General features: G+C 40.4%; 1 protein-coding gene across 1 annotated transcript in view; it reads left to right on the top strand.

The window, feature by feature from the left end:
- The window catches only part of DSN1 (DSN1 component of MIS12 kinetochore complex), a 52,441-nt gene that overhangs the window by 17,681 nt on the left and 13,243 nt on the right, over nucleotides 1-21,517 (top strand). Inside the window, exons 6-8 of the mRNA XM_063449185.1 lie at nucleotides 886-945; nucleotides 15,571-15,642; nucleotides 18,181-18,328. Coding sequence (XP_063305255.1) covers nucleotides 886-945; nucleotides 15,571-15,642; nucleotides 18,181-18,328 — 280 coding nt within the window. The remainder of the gene's footprint in view (nucleotides 1-885; nucleotides 946-15,570; nucleotides 15,643-18,180; nucleotides 18,329-21,517) is intronic.

The following is a 21,517-nucleotide window of genomic DNA, read 5'->3' as shown; positions in this document are numbered from 1 at the left end:
TGTTATCACCAGGTTACTGTACATTATATAACAAGTGATAGCATCTGAATTGGCATAACAAGCAGCTATTTATAGAGGGAACAGCAAGGGGTGATCAATAGAATAATCTCACCCTTCCACTACCAAGATAAGGTTGTGAAACACTTATTTAATCACTGTTCAGTTTGTTAAATTAAGTACCGTCTTGCCTTTAAAGACATGAGTGCCAGGTATTCTGAACCCCAAACACCCCTCTTTCCAACATATACTCCCCATATCTTTTACATCCCCTGGTAGCTCCCAGGCATAACCGAACACAGTTCAATTAGCGCCTGGATTGGAGGGTTCTAGCCTGAGCTACTTTACAGTTTTGCCGGGTCATGGCCATCCTCCGATCCGGTTCAGAATTCCACACGTGTGGCTGGTTAGTCCCTGTCAAGGAAAAGTTTTTCCTTTGCTCTCTGAGAGAGGAGTGCCCTAGAATCCTGGGTATCTACAGATGCCTCTTCACCGTCCCGTCCTCTCCAATTAACTGTTTGGTAAACAATTTGGTATTCAACTGCAACTTTTCTGATGTTCTAACTGCCTGGCTGCTGACTTGTTGCCCGGGAAGGTGTTCCAGGTGGCTGATGGTAATCTCCAGGCCCCTACAGTGTGGAAATTATACCGGTATTAGGGGGACATGGAATGGTTGGCAGTAAGGGCCTTCAAAGGAGCTATGTCCACTATACCCAGGGGGAAGGTCCAGGGTGGGTTAGAAACAATTGATTGCATTTTACAGTTCCGTAACAGGTACAGATGTATACATGTTCTGTACTGAGCACCTAACCAGGAATTATATAGGTTTGTGAGATGGTTAGATGTACACAATTTACTGAGTATTAACTTTTTTTTTCCCATTTATAGTTTTGAATCCAACCCTGAGTCAGAAGCTGTAAAGGAACAGATCAGGAGATACATAACAAAGTAAGTGGAGCCTGTTGTAGGGTAGAATGTGTATTGTAGTACATTTAAAAAACAAAAAAATTCTATATACTCTTTGGTTTGGGAGGTGTGACAACATAAACACTACTGTGCAAATGTTTTAGGCAGGTTTTAAAAAAAATGAAAAAAAAAATGATGTAAAATAAGAATGTTTTATAAAAAAGGAAATGTTCATTTATTTTTTGTCAATTGGCAAAATACAAAGTGAGTGAAGAGAAGGAAAATCTAACTAAAGAATCTTTTAAGTTTTAGTATCAACTTTTGTTGGCAACCTTAAAATCTAGACGATCTTCCCTGATCTTTCACTCACTTTGTTAAATTGTGTCAGAAATGGCCTGTTTGGAAATCTTTCTGTATGTCTTTTTGCTATCTAAAACTTATTAAAATAATATCAATATTAACACCTGATACATTCCTTTTTATTGAAATAACTGAACTTGTTTCCCAACCCGAACCTCCTGTGTTAGTCACTCGCCTTACTAGATTTTGCCACATATGTCCAATATTTAAAGGATGCATATATCCTTCAGACATAAAACTAACAAAACACTAATTTACTCCTCACATCCTGTTTGGAATGCTACATTGTCTATTTCCCACTGATATCACCTTCCTCAGTACAGTTATTTTGAACACATCAGCTGTCCTTCAAGTCCTGTTTTCTTCTCTGTGCTAGTCCTGCTCATTGAGGATAACATTCAGAATACTCTTTTCAACTGCACTTAGTGATCATCATATCATCCCTTATTAGCCTATCATTCTTACATTTCCTGCAGTTCCATTTCCTTGCAGCGTTATTTTAGCTTTACATCCGTCAAGGAGGAGCTCTACATCATGTGTCCAAAAGGTTTTTCTTTTTCCTTTTCTTTTTTTTTTTATCCCTGGCTTTTCCAGACTTTTTCATCTCTTCTGCAGACCTGGCCACACCTTCCCTAGCTGTTACTCTCGAAGACCTAGACTCCATGAAAAAAGCCTTCATTTTTACAGCACAGTATGTTTACTTTAGAAGTTCTTATGTTCTGCTCTGTAAATTGCAGTTCCTTTTTACAACTGGCTGGTGCAGGCCTTAGCTGGCAGTTAAAAGAGCAGGCTTCAAGAACTTCTAAATTAAATACAGTGTGTAGGAAAGCTAAGTTACAGTCAGGGGAGGTGTAGCTAATGCTGCCTTAACATATGGTAATAATTATGATGCACGTGGTAAAAGAACATAAAACTAAAAATGACAGTACCACTTCAATATAATATTGCAATTTGCATTGCAGCGACTTAAGCCTATTCTTGAGGTGCCATATTAAATGTAGTGGCCAAATGTATGTTTTTGCTCTAGCAATGAGGTAAAATATTGAGACTGTAGTCCCACTCTTCAATCAATCAGGGAGCGTAACAAGTAATCTTAAGGTAAATAGATCTGTTTGTTATTCCACCCACTGTAAAGCGCTTCAGAAATTGTTTGTGCCATTTAAATACAATACTGTAATTATTTGCATTTGCCGACAATTTCTCCAGAAAATGCACAGGCGGGAAGATGTACTTCCCTTAAATCGACTCCCCCTCCTGTGGTTTTTGCGTATCTTGGTGACTTTGCTGCTTTCATGGTGTAGCTGGCGAGGTGAAAGGTGAATTTTTATATTGAAGCTGTCCCTCGTGGCCATCACCATCTTCTTCCATGGGATCCTTTTCAGCTCCTGACGCTTGATCTGTCAGGAGCCGACGTTGGTGCTGTACTCTCGTGCATTTGCAAGAGTACAACGCTGATGTCTATAGAGGATTGCGTGAGAAAGCTGGGGGCTTGACAGCAATAGCTCCACCGTTTTGTATCCCTCCTTTTCCTCATGAAATATTTTTACTGTGTTGGAATTTCAGTAAAATTGCCTCTCTAATGGCACTTTTGTACTACATTAGCCTCCTTTACTCAATCCGGATGTCCTCTCAATCCAGCAGTATCCCAAAGCACCAGTCAAGACTTGATGAAGGATTAACAGTAGACGCACTTGATTAGAAAATGGGCACCACATGTATACTGTTTTTTAAATGTGTGGTCATCCTCCAGGGCGTTGATTAGGAATACAAAAGCCAACAATGCCTCCAGGCGGCTCCCCAAGTCTGAGGCTGATACCCATTTCACCTGCTCCCAAGGTGGAATAGGGAGAAACAAGACGCTTGCACTCTGCTTGTTGGGAAAGCCTCCGGTTTGACATTTTCCTCAGAGGGCTTGCTCTTTCCACCAGTTCCCGTACCAAAAAAAAAAAAAAAGCACCCTGATTGCATGTATGGGTTTTTTTTTTGTTTGTTTTTTTTTATTGTCCCTGCTTAAAGATTTGACAGATTATGTTGTGGTTGTTCTCTGATGAGGCATACAGTTCTATGCTGTCGGCTCTGGCTTCTGACCTCTCCCCAGTCCATCAGTTAGTATCACTGCGACCAAGTGGCGAAGACCAGGGGAGCTAAACAGAGCTGCATCTGCCCTGCAAGGTCTGGGGGCACTAGCCCTGAGATAAGTTATTGGTCACAATCCTCTTTGACAACAGCATCCTCCTTCTTTTCGATCCACTTTGAATCAGGCAGACGTTTTTTTTATTTATATTTAGTAAACAACTAGCAACAGGTAGATTTATAAAATAGTCAACAAGGACATTTTAGGATCCAAGACTCCTGAGGATTGATATTTTTTTTGTGTATTATGAGTTTTGTAATAAAAATGTACCTTTATTATTTAAAGGTGTTTTAATTAATTTGAAATATAAAACATTTTAATTTTGATGTTATTAGAACATAAAATTATGATAGTGAGTTAATTACGTTTTTGAACATTTAATTCTCTACTCTCACCAAACATAAAAAAACGAATTATAGATTTAATTGCCTAAAACTATTTGAGTTTTTGTAATTGTTTTGGAATATTTTGTACTAGCAATCCAAATTGTAATAAAAGCTGTACTATCAGCTAATGTAGAAATACCAGTGGATCTGTGATCCTTGGACCTCATCCCCTACTTTTCACATTGAGGCTAGTGGCAGCTAATTTTTTTCCCTACAACATGAGGACTAGACTAGACAGTAAAAGAAAAATGCAGGCAGCTAACAATCTTAATTCAGATATGCCTTCAAAAGTAAAGGGTAAATTAGAATTCTTAGCAATTTGTCATTACAGAATAATAAAAAACACCTAACTCTTTATTTAAAAAATCAATTAGAAACTACATGTTTAAACATGTGATGTTTACGTATAGAGTCTTAAAACTCTCACAAATGTTCTTGTCTCTTTTAATGTGCAACTGTTGGGCCTAGGCTAGGTCAGCGTACTTGTGCGCTTACAATTTGCACGGCTTCAGCGCCGGGAGGAAGTAATTACAGATCCCTTCACTTCCTCCCGGCACACAGTGAGCTGCACATGAAATCAAGACAGGTGGAATAGAGGAGTCTTGACCAGCGGCAGCCCACTTCCATTAGCCGCAGCCAGCCACACCAATCTAATGTCTGCTGCTGTGCTCAGTCCCACTGGACCCCCCAAAAGGTAGGAAACAGAGTGGCTAAAAATATGTATTAACTTTTTTTCTGTGTGTATATCTGTCTTGCATGTATGTCTGTGTGTGTGTATTTGTCTGTGTGGATCTATGATTCTTTGTGTGTGTATCAAATGATAAATATCTTGTGTGTGTCAATCCGTGCCTGTCTGTGTGTATCTGTCTGTCTGTGTCCTCCGATCGAATGGGAATGGTGTTTTTACTCGCCTGTTTTCCAATGTCGTGCCAGTGTCGCCGCAGCTGGCCCACCTCCATAACTGAGATTATCAATTACTAATCAACATCTCCTCATAGTGAAGCATTAAAGCAATGTATCTCTATGGGGAACGTTCAGCGTCGCCTCCACTCTGAATGTAGGTGCTGAGATAGGAGACACTTTAGTGGCCGTTTGAGTGACTGCCACTAGAGGTGTTATTAGGCAGCAAGGTAAACACTGCCTTTTCTCTGAAAAAGCAGAGCTTACATAAAAAAACTTACAGAGACAGGATATAGACACTAGAATCACTAAATTAAGCTGTATTGTTCCTGGTGACTATAGGGTTCCTTTAAGAATTGTATTTTTGACGTTGATAAAAAATTATATGGCATATATATTCCTGTACATACTTAAAGGGACACTGAAGTGGTCTGTGTGCAGTGCCCCAGGTCTCTTAACCCTGCAGTGTTAATTATTGCAGTTTTTGATAAACTGCAATAATTACCTGCCAGAGTGAACTCCACCTCTAGCGGCTGTCTACCAGACAGCCACTAAGACGACTTCCGGGTGTTTAGGTGACTTATGGTCGCCCAACTCACATTGGACATCCTCACGCTATACATTAAAGGACATCCAGCGTCACTCAGATCCTATATATTACATCCCTGACGTCTCTGGGTCTGGGAGATCATTTAATTAAAGACTGTTAACTTCATTAAGTCCCCAGACACCAGGGCAGCTAAATAACAAAAAAACATATAACATTATCCCTGAAACATAAGTTATACATACAAATCATGCATCCACGGGTAAGTCTTGTTCCAAAAAGAGTGTCCAAAAAGTGTATCAGATGTTCCTAGCCTGAGAAATAATCTAATGAAGTTGGACTGGGCTAAGATCACATCACGATCGGCGCGAAGTTCCAGGCTGTCTCGTCTTAGTGCTGTTCACCGAAATAGTCTGTTTTCTTTGGCCCTCCTCTACCTTTCCTCTAAAAATCGATCTTCTAGGTGTTACTTCAAGGATGTAGGATCGGCTATTGTTATCACCGGGCAGCTGCACTGAACCAGGCAGATTTAAAGTTCCATGCGATTTTCACCAGTCCCTGGCTCCTGGAACCATTATGCGGTCGAGAAAGGGAGTGCTCAGTGTGGTATGAGTTGGGGAGGATAGAAGGTGGCCAGGGGTGATTAGTTCTTTTACAGAATTGTTTGTTTAGGAGACCTGCACTGGTTAATCCACAGTCCTGGTTTAGGATCCATCACACAGGGCATCATTATGCAGACGCAGGATAGAGCAACCCAACACCGAAGCCTGCTCTGCATGAATCACACTGATCAAACTCCCTCTCTTCTACCCCTCTCAGGTTGTCACAAGGTGACGACATTATCCAACTGCACATGTGTAAAATCCGTCAGGCACAAATAACTTTTCCAGCTTTCCTAGGGATAGGACACTGGTTATATCAGTGTGTCTCTTAAAGTGGATATTTAAAGCGTAACAAAGAAGCAACTGGTAAATATAAAAATAAATCACATATACATGCTTTTTATGCATAACTGCCATTCAGTGTCTCCTCCCTCTGCATGCAGACACTGAACTTTCCTCATAGAGATGCATTGATTCAATGCATCTCTAAGAGGAGATGCTGATTGTCCAGGTCTGTGTTTGACTTGTGCTGGCTCTACCACTGATCGGCTTCTTGAGTCTCAGCCAATCCTATGGGGAAGCACTGTGATTGACTCAGATCACCACTTCTGATGATGTCAGCAGACCGAGGCAGTTAACAGGCAAACAGCGGCAGAGCCATTAGCTACAGACTTAAATACAAGTAAGATTCTACTATATTTAGGGAGGTAAGAGGGGGCCAGGCGTGCTAGATGGTGGTGCTCCATTAAAACCTTTTTGGATCTGCAGCTGTCTGACCACAGGAAGGTAAAATAGCAAATGGTTATTGTGCTGTCTGCATGAACATTAGCCTGTTGGCATATTAAGAGAATCATCTGGTCCCCACTCACAAACTAGAAAGAACTACAGAGTAAAACAATAACTCAAATTCACTTGCAATGGAGTGTGACTAACAAGAGTCAAATACCATTTAACCCTCTAATATTAATAGCATATACTTGAAAATGAATATTTCCTTTTCGTCATCTACATGATTTATAATAGAGATTTATGTATTCCATTTTATGCAGATATTTCTTTCTTTTTATATAGATGAATTATGAAGCTATGTAAACTATATGGAATTTCTACAGTGTGAGACAATGCAAGCTGTTGTAAAAAAAATCCTATCACTAGCTGTAGAATTCGTTTTGTCAAATTTGTCATAATTTTAAGGCTGAAAGCACATCGGCATAAACATATGCGGGATGTTGAAATCTGTATAAAGTTGACATGTTATATTTATTATGCCTATAAGGTGTATAGTGTACTAGTAAATCATAGCAGCCTGTAAAACCTTTCTTCTTGACATTTGTGAATTCTGGCAGGTCACATGTGTTGATCAGTCAGTTAAGTACACTGTAAAATCTTTATTTTGGCATTCTTTAATTCTGCTTTAGACAGTTGACAGACAGCTATTTGTCTATCTTGTAGGCAAGCAGATGTTCATAATATAATAATTGCCACAATCAAGGTCTTAAATGGTTATTCTAAATATCCGTTTTACAAATCTAAACAAATGTAGAAGTACAAGCAGGTAAAGAAAAGATTCCTATAAATATAATAAAGAAAAAATATTACCCAAAATTCCTATACACAAGAAAAGGAAAAAAAGGGTCCCTTTACCAATACATACACTCCCCAAAAAACATAGACATAAACATAGTGCAGTTGTACAATTATATTTTTAATAAAGTGTGTGTGTGTGTGTGCACTCAGCAGCTAGGATTAGACGAGATATATATATTATACCATGTAAGTTATGTATTCCTGACCAACTGAGGAACCTTTTTCATGGCCCCATTCTTGTGAATGTGCACACTTAAAGCGGCACTGTCACTGTCTGGGTACAGCACTGAGGTCTATGGAGGAAACTGCAGGTCCTTCATAGACAGAGGCAATTTCCTGCAGCCATCAGTGGTAAAGGCTGTCGGGATGGACACTGTAGCTCTGCCCAGTGTCTAAGAAAGTCTGGTGTAGGAAAAATACATAAGACAAAGTAGTCCCTATTTGGGGGGACTAATGGGACACATTAAGGAGCGGGGCAGAGGGGGTTAATGGGGCACAGGAATGGGCAAGGGGGTTAATGGGACACAGTAAGGGTCGGGGGGGTAATGGGACACAGGTAGGGGCGGGGGGGTTAATGGGAGGGGGAACTAAGGCACACAGAAGGGCTGGTGGGACAAAGAGTGACTGTGAAAGGTTAAAAAGACACGCAAAGGGGTTGTGGGAGAAACAGACGCGCAAAGGGGTTGTGGGAGAAACAGACGCGCAAAGGGGTTGTGGGAGAAACAGACGCGCAAAGGGGTTGTGGGAGAAATAGATGCACAAAGGGGCTGGAGAAAAAAAGAGGCCTACCGGCCTCTGCAACCTGCCAGCCGCAGCATCTAGCAACAGCAATTAAGGTGAGAAGAGCCAACTTGGGCTGGGTACCAAAGAGCTATTGTATTACTATATTTTTAATGGAGGGCCAGAGTGTTAGAGAGACCCTTCTAACGGGGCCTTGAGGAAACTCTTTCTAACATACAGTTAACAAATTTGTGCAATAAATATTCGACCCTGGTGCTTTTGGTGCGCCCCTGTAAGGAGAAATGCTTATGTGATAGTCACGCAAAGAATAAATGGAATTTAAAATTCAATTCTATTTTTTTTTTTTTGCACCATTTTATTTGTGTGAGCCCCTATATTATTTTACGTAAGCTCAGTTTTACTGCTTGACAGTAAAACCAAACTTTTATGGTCTGGTTTTTTATGACCTATGGAGGGAGGATTATGATTTTGAAAATGTTCAGTTTTTATATTTAAAGCACAGCTATCTCCAACTCCCATCTCCCCCAAAATAATTTTTTGATAATGATAGAATTCTTGTAAAATGCTCACATTGACACATTTTCTTTTTACACACTTGACAAAGCTTGACACAAGGCGGAGCTGCTGCCGTCAAGCTTGTAATTTCCTCAAGTCATCACCAGTGACAGCTGTAGGGAAAAAAGTACTTTCTGCGCAGGTTCCTCCAAAGACCTTGATGCTGTACTCTTTATAGCGCTGACATAGGCTCCCAGCAGTTAAACTGCTGGGAGCTCAAGAGGACCGATTGGAAGAGGATTGCGGTGCCTGTGAGAGACCGATTCAGGTAAGTAAATTTTTACCTTTCCATGCCCCCTGGCCACTGGTCCCCGTGTGGCGATGCCACTGTCTGGGGTATTTGCAAAGGTGGTGACAGAACCGCTCTTAGTCAGTGCAGACATGCTTAAATTGAACACAAAGTAGCCAGTGAAAGCACTATTCTTCGCACCACCATCTTCTCCATCCAACTTCCTTGATATTAATGCTATGTCAGTGCTGTATTCTCATTTATGTGCAGTAACTCAATATTGGCTTGTGGAGATGGTCCACTGAGATGTCTGACCTTGCCAGTTATCTCCTCCTACCATCATTCCTCTGTTTCGCTTTAGTAATATCATACTACCAGAACAAGTATGTCCTTATGTTTATTGTGTTTTGTAACACATTGCTACTAAATTTAGATTGTAAATTTCTTTGTAAATGATATCAAGCTAGATTGTTATTGGGCTAATGCACACTAACAATCACTCTGTCTATTGCACTTTAATATTTAGTATACTGTAGCTTGAAAAAGTTATTGTAGAATAAACCACGACTGCTTTGTTCTAAAAAGAAGTGGCACTTATATTGAAGCAGGTGTATATATTTGTCTTTTCCTTGTGTTTAATTTAGGGTGTCTTCTTTGTCAGATCTACTTTTCAGCTGATTTTTCTTTTCCGAAATTTGTGTATATGAAGCTCAATTTTCTTGGCTTGCGCACTTCATGAATGATAAATATTGGTATGGTTAATTCTGTGCTAAAGGGTACTTTTGCTCTTTGTCAGTAGATGCGATTGCTGTATTCATGTTTATTTCTGAAACATGTGCAGCATATTGCTAATTATAAGCTGGCTTTTGGCAGTGAAGATGTTTAAATTTGTGTATTCATGTTCTCATGGGGGAAAAGGGAGGCTGCATGCGGTAGATTAGTTCTTTTACTAATGGTACAAGTTTATTCTTGAGTTGAAGATAAAGTGCCTTGACAATTTTCTATAAGCAAACTCCACTATTTACGATCCATGTTAGGTTTGTGTCAATTAATGTAATGATTGCTTTTTTTTTTTCCAACTCGCAACCATTAAAGGGACACTGCAAACATAAAAACCACTACATCATTGTGGCTATGGAGCAAGGAGTCTTTCTGTGTGCAGTCAACATTATCATTCTGGTTTTGAGCAGTATGGTAAATTCTTGGCAAGCAAACAATAATTTTAAGTGCTATTTGCTTGATGGCAATGCTAACAGCCAGAAACCAAATAGTTTAAAAAAGCAAACAAAAGAAAAAAAAACATGAGGTCAACCATGTGGCAGCTGACCAGTGCATGATTGCCAGTCGGCACGTTAAAATGTAAACAGATAAATAAAAAGCCAATAACCACCCCTTTGCCCCCTCACCAGTCATAGTGTAGTAAGCAGCCAAGCAAAAACCCCCCAAAAAATTAGCATCTGGGCAGTTCCTCTCACAGCATTTCTAAGCATTGTTTGCCATATTAACTAATACCAGCCATAAAAAGTAAATAGAGCACGTGTGTAAGGCTCTTAAAATTATAATAATCTCAATTGATTTTTCTAATTCATTAAAAAGGCTGCACTTTTAAGTGTTTAAAAAAAATAACAAAAGAGACAAAGGTGCACATAATAAAATATAAACGAGAAAAGGGTGCACTTAATGAAATATAACTGCTGTCATTGTATAAACATCCTTGTTGACAGTTTTGTTGGCATTGCTACCGTCTGATTTGCATGCGTCCCTGACTTGGTTCTTTTCCAAGTTTTTTTTTTTTTTTTTATTTATTTATTTTGTTTTAATTGTTATAAACAATTTGCATAGCTAAAGGTGAATGCAAAGTACCTTCAACACCATAAACTTCTTTGCAAATGTGCCATATTTTTATGGTACTCAGAGTAACCCTTTTGAACTTGAAAGGCAAAAGAAATGGTGCTACAATTAAATTTGTGAGGATCACCAATGAGATAATATACATATAATGGTTATCGGTCTCCCAAAATATACTGGCAGTACTCCAGTTAGGAAATGATATTCCAGCTTTTAATCAAAGTGGTCCGCCAAGGCACATCAATAGGTCAAAAGACCTTCCACAAAGGGACTTCAACATGTTTTGAGTCAGCTCATGAATGCACCAAGGTCCTGGATCCCAAGGGGTAATAAAGGAGTGAGTTCTGGATAAGGATCTCCCAAATAGAGCGAAGAGAGAGTTAAAGAGGCTCCGTATGCGTTCGACCAGTTTCGTCCTCAGGACTTCTTCATGGAAGAGCTATCCGATATCCATGCCTGTGTTGAGAATGGCTTAAAACGTATGTATTGCATCATTTTAAAAAGTGAAGTGAAATCGCTAGCCAATCTGCCCACCTGCAAATTTCAAAATGGGCAAAATTGATTTTTATATAGATTTTTATAATTTTATATAGATTTTTTCCATCCTATGCAGCTTGAACCATTAGAAGAGCACATGGTTTGTCTCGCTTTTGTAATGCTGGTTAACTTCTCTGTAAAGCCTTCTTTTGCTTTGTTTGCTTTTAATGGGGGAACTGGAAAGCTTTGCAACTGCGGCTGTTCCAAGTCCTATTAGAGTAATGATGTAACTAGTCCTTGTACAGGTTGTTACATACCCTGAAACTATTGTTGGCCTTAGGCAACCTGTAGGCAATTATTAAATTGTATTTTGTCAACTTCCTCCAGAACGCACAATTTCTTTCTTACTTTTAATGTAATTTTTTTGACCTTTGCTGTGTAGATATTCTGTCTAGGTACGTCTCTTTAGCTTTGTCTATATTTAGTTCTGTGCAGCTTTACTTTTTCATTTTTAACTTAAGTTGCCATGATCCCTTCTGCACTCTACATTTACAAACACCTTTCTTTCCAAACTTTTAGTTTCTTCATGCAGAAAATTACTCTTGTTCATAGGTGAGATCAATATGATATGTGGAAGAAGTTGGACAGTTTTCAAATTTAATTAGTTACCTTTTTTTCCTTACAAATCTGATACAGTTGGCTATGAAAAGCATAATTTTTCATTCGTTGGCACTCAGGAATATAGAAAGAAGACTGTTTGGCTGCTTTTAGCAATTGTTTCAGGAATAAGTGGATTGACCACATTGATCACTGTGTAATAAAATGCTGGTGCAGGAGAGACCAATGCATGCAACAGTGCTTAGAATGGTTATGTGAAGTAATGTGTATAGATGATTTCAAACCATCAGCAAGGTTTTCAGAACCACCAGAAAATGAGTCGGGTATATACTGAAAGTTGTTTGTTTATTTTTTTTAATTCTTTCTTTATTCTTTGCAGAAATATCACTAGTATAAATTATACAGTATCCCCTTGTAATCCTTCAGAAAAATTTGGTTCTGTTACCATCTCGGGTCTTTGCATATTTTGCACAGACCCCCGATGTGGACTGCTCCTTTTTAAGTGGGGGGGCAGCGAAAGAGGGAGTTTTAATTACCTGAACCTGTCCCTTGCGACTGCTGTAGTCGTCATCCACTTGATTCTCTTCAACTCTTGACTCTTCATCTGAGGTCTATTGAGAATCCTGGGAGGGGAGACACAGTCACACAGTCATTCGGAGGGAGGGGGCGGGGGGGGGGGGGGGGTTAAAGGGGGAACGGGGATCATTACAGTAACATGTACAGTAAAAAGGGATAAACTAATAAAATCATATTCCCTTATAGGTAAGGTTTATTAGAAAATGCAAATCCCATAACTACCTACACAATTTGTAGAATGTCTGACATGCTTAAATGCGCACATGCTGCTTGCAGTTATCTGTTTGAAAAGAGCAGGCTACTGCATCTTGCACACATGACTGGACTCCTGTATAGGGAGGGATGGCAGCAAGTAAAGTTAAAGGGACACTAGTCAATATAACCATTTCATCTCTTTGAATTGCCCTGAAACTGTCCCTCCATTCAGTGTTGCACCATGTTTGTGCAGTATGCCACAAAATGAGTCCCTGGCCACTCACAGTCCAGCCCCTTCTGTATGTGTAGCTAAGGCAGAGATTACACACTTCCTTGTTGTCGTACCCATTCATACCGTCAGTTGGAGCTCTGATAGGTTAAAAGCAGTCAGCTGACACTCTCAGCCAGTCACAGCTGCCCATTGCTGCTCAGCCTAATACTTCCTTATTAGCCAAAGCAGCACAGAGTGCATGGACTGCCGGGGACTATTGTTTAGCATTAAAACATAAACACATTAAAAACTGTTGAAAGAAATGATGGTACCAGGGGACTCCAGACATTATAACCATTTTAATGAGATGAAGCAGATACATTGCCTATGGTGTTTCTTTAATGGAAATTGTAATGGCACCCCCAGACATAAAAGGATTGAAACCACCGCTTAGTAGATCTTCCCTTGCAGAGACACAGGCACAGCTACTGCAGAACACCAAACTCCCGAACTGAATACTAGGGAATGCTCCAAACTCTCGAACTGGAACCTCACGAATAGCTGCTAGCAGACGAAAAGCACCCAAGCGGCTTACACTCCTAGCAATCAGTCTTCTAACAGCATACAGTAAATCCCCCCAAGAACGAGACAGAGCTCCATGTTGAGGGTCAAGCAGTGATCAGCTTTATTCAGGGCTACCTGCTCAGTATTTATGCAGGTCTCCCACCTGGTGGACACTCCCCTAGGGGACCAGATGGAAGACTGTAACACAGACAGACATGTATCACATTCAGACACACAGAAGTAAAACATCCCCATAATGCATCCTAATCTCCCTCCCTCCATCCTGGAGATAATTGGGAAGTAATCAAATTATCTCCCAGGACAGAGGCAAATCACCATTATACATGTGGGGACACAAAGACATTAAAATACATTAAAACATATTATATTACATTTATTACACAAAATCCATACATGTCACATATCCCCAGATAGCTCGGATCTGAGTGCACATAACTACCGAATAGCGCTCAGATCCCATACACATAGTTCAATTGCCATGGAGCCAAAGTCTTTAATTTCACGAATAGGCTCCATGGCATAGATATCTGGGTCAAATACATTCACTTAGTAAAGTCCCGATTGAACCGACGTTCGGTTAAATAGCCACAAATTCACGAAGCAGGGAAGGCTGGAAGCTCAGCGGTGCCTGCACGTAAAAGTATCTGCTTTGAGTGCACTGAATCCGGGCTGAGCACCGCTGGCCATCCGGAGAACTCTAAAACACCGCCACCTAGCGGACGCTAAGTGTAACCGTGGCCACCCAGTAACAATCAATTAAGCTGCGGTTAACCGCAGCTACTGGGTGGTCAATTGACGGCACATGCTAGCTTCAGGGAGGTAGATTGAAGGCACACGCCAGCTTCAGGTCGGTAGATTGAAGGCACATGCCAGCTTCCCGGTGGTCGCGCCTTCGGTATTTTGTTCGGTAGATAAAATCTACCGAACGCCCTGGCTGTAAGGCACGAATAAGCCTTTCTGCAGGGAGAATAAAGTCTTTTAAAAGTCCGGGCCATAGACTAAAGGGAGCAGGTGGGGAACCAGGCTCCTCCAATGCAATGTGGCGAGATTGGTCTCGTCACAGAAATCTCTTTCTGTAGTTGTAGATTGCGTTCCATTGGAGACCAACAGAAAATACACATTGTGCAGCTTAGTACATCAGACCCACTTGTGAAACCCACATTTGCTAAAGTACAAATATCAGATGTACACTGAAAAGGGAAAGGAGTCCGAAACATCTGTTATTTGTACTATATCAAATGTGGGTTTCATGAGTGGGCCTGATCTACTAAGCTGCACATTGTTTCCATTTTTCACTTCTACATTTTTCTTCTGTTTAGAAACACAGCAGGTTTGTAATGTATGCTACTCTAGTGTTACTCTTTCTTTGATTTTGGCACTGTAGTGACCTCACTCTTGCTCACTTTTTGTATATTTCTCTTGTTCTTGTGTTAATTAGTAGTACATGAAAAATAAGACTCATTAAAATGCAACGCTAATCTGCGAAACCTCTGTAGTTGCTTTTTATTCTTTCATAGAGCCTCTCTCCTTTTAGCTAGGCCCTTTGTGATTTCACAAATGATTCTGAAAACCTGAATTTTTAAATACAGTGAGGCTGTGTATGTACAGTTTTCTGTAAGCTGGGTCATTTAGGAGAGTTATATTTAATACAATTCCTCCCCCCACTATTGCACAACTTTTAAAAAACAGCATTAAAATCAGGGTACATACATATTTACTAATTATATAAATCAACATGAGAAAGCAAACCAATAGAATTACGCAGTTGTGAGCATAATGTGGAAAACAAATCACACGTGGTTTTTAATTTGCATTCAGTATAATTCATTACATTTACAGTAAACATTATAGGAATTATTTGAAACAAATTTTACATTTAGTTTATTTTAGAATATATTGATGTTTTTTTCTTCTTCTTTGCAACATTTTATTCCCTTTATAAATTGTAGATGTTTTAGTAACAACTTACCGTAGTTTGTAAGTTTAAATCCGTTTTATAGGTTTTTCATTTCGGTCAAATGGAATCATGAAATATGTCAAGGTCAAAGCACTCCATGAATATAATAGAATGTTTGTTCATAGATCAATTACTAAAATGACATTTCTGTTTTCTTAGGTTTTCTGAAGAGACTGAATGCTGGGACAAACTCCTTGAGGACTACAAACAGAAGGCCGACGACTTTTCTAGGTTAGTACTATTTATATAATTAAATGATTTTAACTCATTAGGTTGAATGATGCATAAAAGATGGGTTGCTCCAGCATAAAAAGTATTGTTTGCTTATTTTTTTCATATTTGTTGTTGGAAGGGAAGGAAGAGGGAGGGATGTGGTGGGGCTGGTTAAATATTTCCCATCTCCTTTTTCTTTCAAATCATGTTTTGATTCCCTGTGCGATTAATCAACTACTTTCTTTTTAAAGAATGTAAAGTTCTTTAGGTGTTGTTCCTTTAACTTTACACAATCAATGTTATTGCTGCACGTAATGGAGAACATGTCCTGCACCCCTCTTCCAAGATGCAGAATGTTATCTCTCTCTCTGTTCCGTTTGGAGTATGCTTGTCCTTTCGTTCCTCTGTTTGTCTCAAACTATAGCTGTTGGTAAACAAATTTTAGTTATTAAAAATGCGAGGGTCAACACCTTTCATGAACAGAATACATCTTGAAATCTTGCCATCTATATCACTAATGGCTTCCTACATGCTTTGTTTATTAATTACTGTGACGGAGCTCCCATACTCCCGTATCTCCGCCAGGTCAGCTTCATAGTTGCTATCAGGGAGCCTGGAGAGCTTCAGACTCAGTTGTCAAAGCTTGACTGGGGTCACTGAGGACCTCTTCCACCAGACCAGGCTGCAGTGAACGTAGCTCTGAAGACCTTCTATTCTGCAGAGCAGTGATTGAAGCTTTACTATAGCCTTTCCACCATACATTAGATACATCTGAATTTAGGGTGCACAATACATTTTTATTGCACACAACACAGCAATTTATATGTAACAATGTTGACTCTCTCTGCAGGAGGTCTTTCTTACAATAGAATGCACTATACAATTGTCCCTCCCCAGAGTCACTCTGTCTGGGGATTTAATCACATTATCCCCAGCTAGAACAATCGGCTCCCTGCTGTACCATCACAGTCCTAGAGGCACAGCATATTAAATGTCCACCAGAGCCTCCTTTCCCTGGACTGTACCACCAAAAATATATATCCCTGGAAAGTTTGTTACCGAGCCCCCTTGCTGTCCAAATAGTCTCTGATGTGAGTGGATCAGCGTTTTTATTTTTTCTCTCTTAACTTTTACCAGGTTGCAGCTTAGTCCTGGTCTCCAAAAAGGGGTTTGTGGCCCTCTAGGAAGGGAAAAGCTCTCAAGCCCCAAGTACATCTGATGCCAAACTGACCTCCCTTCCAATTAGTGCCCTATTTGCAGGTTGGGGGACCGAGCAATACCTGTTAAAAGATTGACCAGACCTTGGCACAGTCCCAATCTGAGAAGTAGTTACAAGGTGTTACAGGGTATCCCCAGTCATGTGATCAGGATGTAAAAAGAGTTTTGGCGATCCCCAGAGGTTCTCAAGCCTGACTGGAAAGCAGAGCAAGCTTCCGCGGCCTCTCCAGTTACTAGTTCTGGCGATCCCCAGAGGTTCTCAAGCCTGACTGGAAAGCAGAGCAAGCTTCCGCGGCCTCTCCAGTGACTAGTTCTGGCGATCCCCAGAGGTTCTCAAGCCTGACTGGAAAGCAGAGCAAGCTTCCGCGGCCTCTCCAGTGACTAGTTCTGGCGATCCCCAGAGGTTCTCAAGCCTGACTGGAAAGCAGAGCAAGCTTCCGCGGCCTCTCCAGTGACTAGTTCTGGCGATCCCCAGAGGTTCTCAAGCCTGACTGGAAAGCAGAGCTAGCTTCTGCGGCTTCCCCAGTGACAATAACCCCTTTTAGGTGCTCTTTGGACCTGGCCATTAGTCTGTGGACAGGAGGCTGGCCTTCAGCGCTCTCCAAAATGCTGTGGCACTTCCATTAAAATTCACATTTCTTACAGTTCCCTTCACTGTAAGCTGTGAATGAGGCTGTTAGTATATTTAGTGGCTTATTTAACGTGTGCATGCCCAGCTTCCTCACGTGATACAAGTACTTTAATGGGCAGAAAGTATAATGTGACATCTCTCAGATTAGTATGGGCTTATAGCTGCCTCAGTTTTCTCCAATTGCTTCAGTTATGTACAGAGAGAATGAGGCAGGGAATCTCCTGCACTATAACCTAGGCCATGGATAGGCAACCTTCGGCACTCCAGATGTTGTTTGCTTCATCCCCCATGATGCTTTTACGCCCATAATGCTGGCAAAGCATCATGGGAGGTGTAGTCCAAAACATCTGGAGTGCCGAAGGTTGCCTACAAAGTGCATAAATGGTTATGGTACTTGGAGTGTACCTCTGTAATGTGTTTCTGACCCTTTCCTCAGTGGCAGGTTAATGTTTCAAGTTGTCTGATAAAACTAATTATTAAGCTTTCACAGTAAGTTTTTTGTTCAGGTGATACAAACTGCAGAATTTCTAAAGAGAAGAACAGAAAGCAAACATCATCATTATTCTATTTCTTTACCGAGCAAGAAAGCAATTGTGTCTCTGGAGTTGTTTTGATCTTTTTAGAAAAACCTATTTTCCTGTTTTGTTTTTTTCTTCCTCTATTATTTGGATTTACAATAATTTCTTTGTGTTTTTCTTCTCTTTAAGGCAGTTCACAGAAAATAAATTGCCAGAATCTCCATCGGCCAGCATTTTACACTTACCGACCTCTCAGGATGGCATTCTTCACAGCAAGCCTGACTACCAGGGCTTATTGAACCAGCAGGGGGCAGTGTTTGGCTGCATGGGAATTGTGGTATGTAATTTGGCACAGGAAGCAGATCAGAACATTCTTGTTAAATACAGGAATTGGTTATCATGAAATACTGATTACAAGTCTAAGTCTGTGTTATTAGCATTAATTAATATCGTGTCTTTGATGTCTCTCCCATTCCTCTCCTAGCCCAGGGAAAGAGCAACCTCTGGCATTATTAGTTGCTGCTGTCTGGTTCCGATAATCCTCTGCTGCACACTCTTAGCATCTTGGCACACAGCAGTTTTATTTTTTTTAATTTTTAAATCTTTCCTCAAATCATGGAGGTGGTAGTCTGCTGCAGTTTTTTTTTTTTTCTTTTTTCTATATCAGGTTATGAGTTCTGGTAATTAGACACTCAACTGGCAGATATTGCCCTTTACATGTACATTCGTTGCCTTGCACTTTTGTTATTCCATATAATATTCAGTTCTAACCTATTGACTCCTGTAACATAAGCTTTGCCATAGTGCCATGAGACACGTTATTTTAGACATTCTGTTTAAAGGACCACTCTAGGCACCCAGACCACTTCAGCTTAATGAAGTGGTCTGGGTGCCAGGTCCTTCTAGGGTTAACCCATTTTTTCATAAACATAGCAGTTTCAGAGAAACTGCTATGTTTGTGAATGGGTTAAGCCTTCCCCTATTTCCTCTAGTGGCTGTCTCATTGACAGCCGCTAGAGGCGCTTGCGTGATTCTCACTGTGAAAATCACAGTGAGAGCACGCAAGCGTCCATAGGAAAGCATTAAGAATGCTTTCCTATGTGACCGGCTGAATGCGCGCGCAGCCAGCCGACGGGGAGGAGAAGAGGAGGATCGGAGGAGGAGAGCTCTCCGCCCACCGCTGGAAAAAAGTAAGTTTTAAACACTTTCCCCTTTCCAGAGCCGGGCGGGAGGGGGACCCTGAGGGTGGGGGCACCCTCAGGGCACTCTAGTGCCAGGAAAACGAGTATGTTTTCCTGGCACTAGAGTGGTCCTTTAATGCACTTATCTATAATAGTTACATAGCTGAAAAGAGACTTGCGTCCATCAAGTCCAGCCTTCTTCACATATGTTTTTGCTGTTGATAGAAAGAAGGCAAAAAAAAACCTAGTCTGAAGCGCTTCCAATTTTGCAACAAACTAGGAAAAAATTCATTCTTGACCCCAAAATAGCAGTCAGATATCTACTTAGATCAAGCAGCTATTACCCCAGTTATTAGAAATTATATCCCTGTATGTTATGTTTTTGCAAGTATTTATCCAATTACAGTTTAAACATCTTTGTATATTCTGATAAAAAAAAGCAAAGAACACAAAGTTCAATATCTCTGTGTGTACAACTGTACAAACTGCCCCAAAGTTGCCCAAGGGGATAGTGACAGATGCCACTCAGAGACTGATGTACCGATTTGAGACTCCAGATATCTCAGAGAGGGGCTTAACCCCAAATATACGAAAAACCAAACAACAAAATGCGGTCAGACTCAGAGATAGCTTGAGACTAACCACATATCTGGAAATATCTATAGCGGTAGCGTCTGATATAACCGTCCTGGCTGGCAAAGCTGTAGGTGTCACTATAGACCGCTGTAGGTGTCACTATAGACCCATAAACAGAAAAAGTAATAATAATACTAGTAAACAAATAAGGTATATACAAGTGGTGCTAGAATTCCATGCCCGTCAAAGGGGGTATAGGTAGGGATATAATTATGCCATATAATATCAAATCTCAACCCTAATTATCAGCTTTATTATAATGCACTATAAGGGAATGAGTATCGAATACCTAAGTCCCCACCATAAGTACCTCCTAGAAAATGTCAGTAATCAGTACATAAGTAAAAAAGGCTCCAAATAGAGCTGGTTCAGATATAGAGGGAGGTAGAAGATGATATAAAGTGCTAATAACAGTCAAAAATCAGACTGCTAATTTAAATTAAAAAGCCTCTCTCCCTGTTAATCTAACTAGACAGGCATAGAAAGAAATAGAAAGTAAATTTAGGTGATCATCATGGTGCTAAAACCACCAGTGCCCAGTGCTCATTTACATGATATGAGAGAAGCACCTTTGTCAGGGACCCCTGACGAAGGTGCTTCTCTGTAGCACCGAAACATACGTTGGGCGTTTTTCTTCTCATATCATAATTAGCACTTTATATCATCTTCTACCTCCCTCTATATCTGAACCAGCTCTATTTGGAGCCTTTTTTTACTTATGTACTGATTACTGACATTTTCTAGGAGGTACTTATGGTGGGGACTTAGGTATTCGATACTCATTCCCTTATAGTGCATTATAATAAAGCTGATAATTAGGGTTGAGATTTGATATTATATGGCATAATTATATCCCTACCTATACCCCCTTTGACGGGCATGGAATTCTAGCACCACTTGTATATACCTTATTTGTTTACTAGTATTATTATTACTTTTTCTGTTTATGGGTCTATAGTGACACCTACAGCGGTCTATAGTGACACCTACAGCTTTGCCAGCCAGGACGGTTATATCAGACGCTACCGCTATAGATATTTCCAGATATGTGGTTAGTCTCAAGCTATCTCTGAGTCAGACCTCATTTTGCATTTTGTTGTTTGGTTTTTCGTATATTCTGATAAAACCACCTCTTCAGGCAGATAATTCAATATCATTATTGCTCTTATTGTAAAAAAAACCAAACATTTTCTCTGCCTTAGATGAAATCGCCTTTCTTCCAGCCTAATTGCGTGACCTTGTGTCCTATGTATAGCCCTGCTTATGAATAGAATAATAATAATGAACTTATCTATCGATATGCCCCTTCTCGGTCTTTACGCTCTGCCAGTGACCTTCTCATGTCTGCTGCTCGCACCCTTACTGCTAACTCACGCTTGCAGGACTTCTTGCGGGCGGCTTACTATTTTTGGAACAGCCTGCCTACCCCCATCAGACTCTCACCTTGTCTTCAATTGTTTAAGAAGTCCCTCAAAACACATCTCTTCAGAAATGCTTATGGACTTCCAGAGTAACTTAACTATACTTTTCCAAATCAGTCTCTTGCTCTCCTAAAAAAAAATCATACTTCACTCACACCTCCAGCTCTGCTACTTCACAACCTTGTTTGGTGGCTGTCACCCTTGCTGCTCTGTTGTGTATTTGTACCCCACCTCCTCTGGACTGTAAGCTCGTTAGATAAGGGCCCTCATCTACCTATTGTTCCTGTG

The sequence above is a fragment of the Pelobates fuscus genome, chromosome 3 (genome assembly GCF_036172605.1).
Source record: "Pelobates fuscus isolate aPelFus1 chromosome 3, aPelFus1.pri, whole genome shotgun sequence".
NCBI lineage: Eukaryota > Metazoa > Chordata > Amphibia > Anura > Pelobatidae > Pelobates > Pelobates fuscus.
The sequence above is the reverse complement of the archived record's forward strand: the minus strand, read 5'-3'. Positions and strand labels throughout refer to the sequence as shown.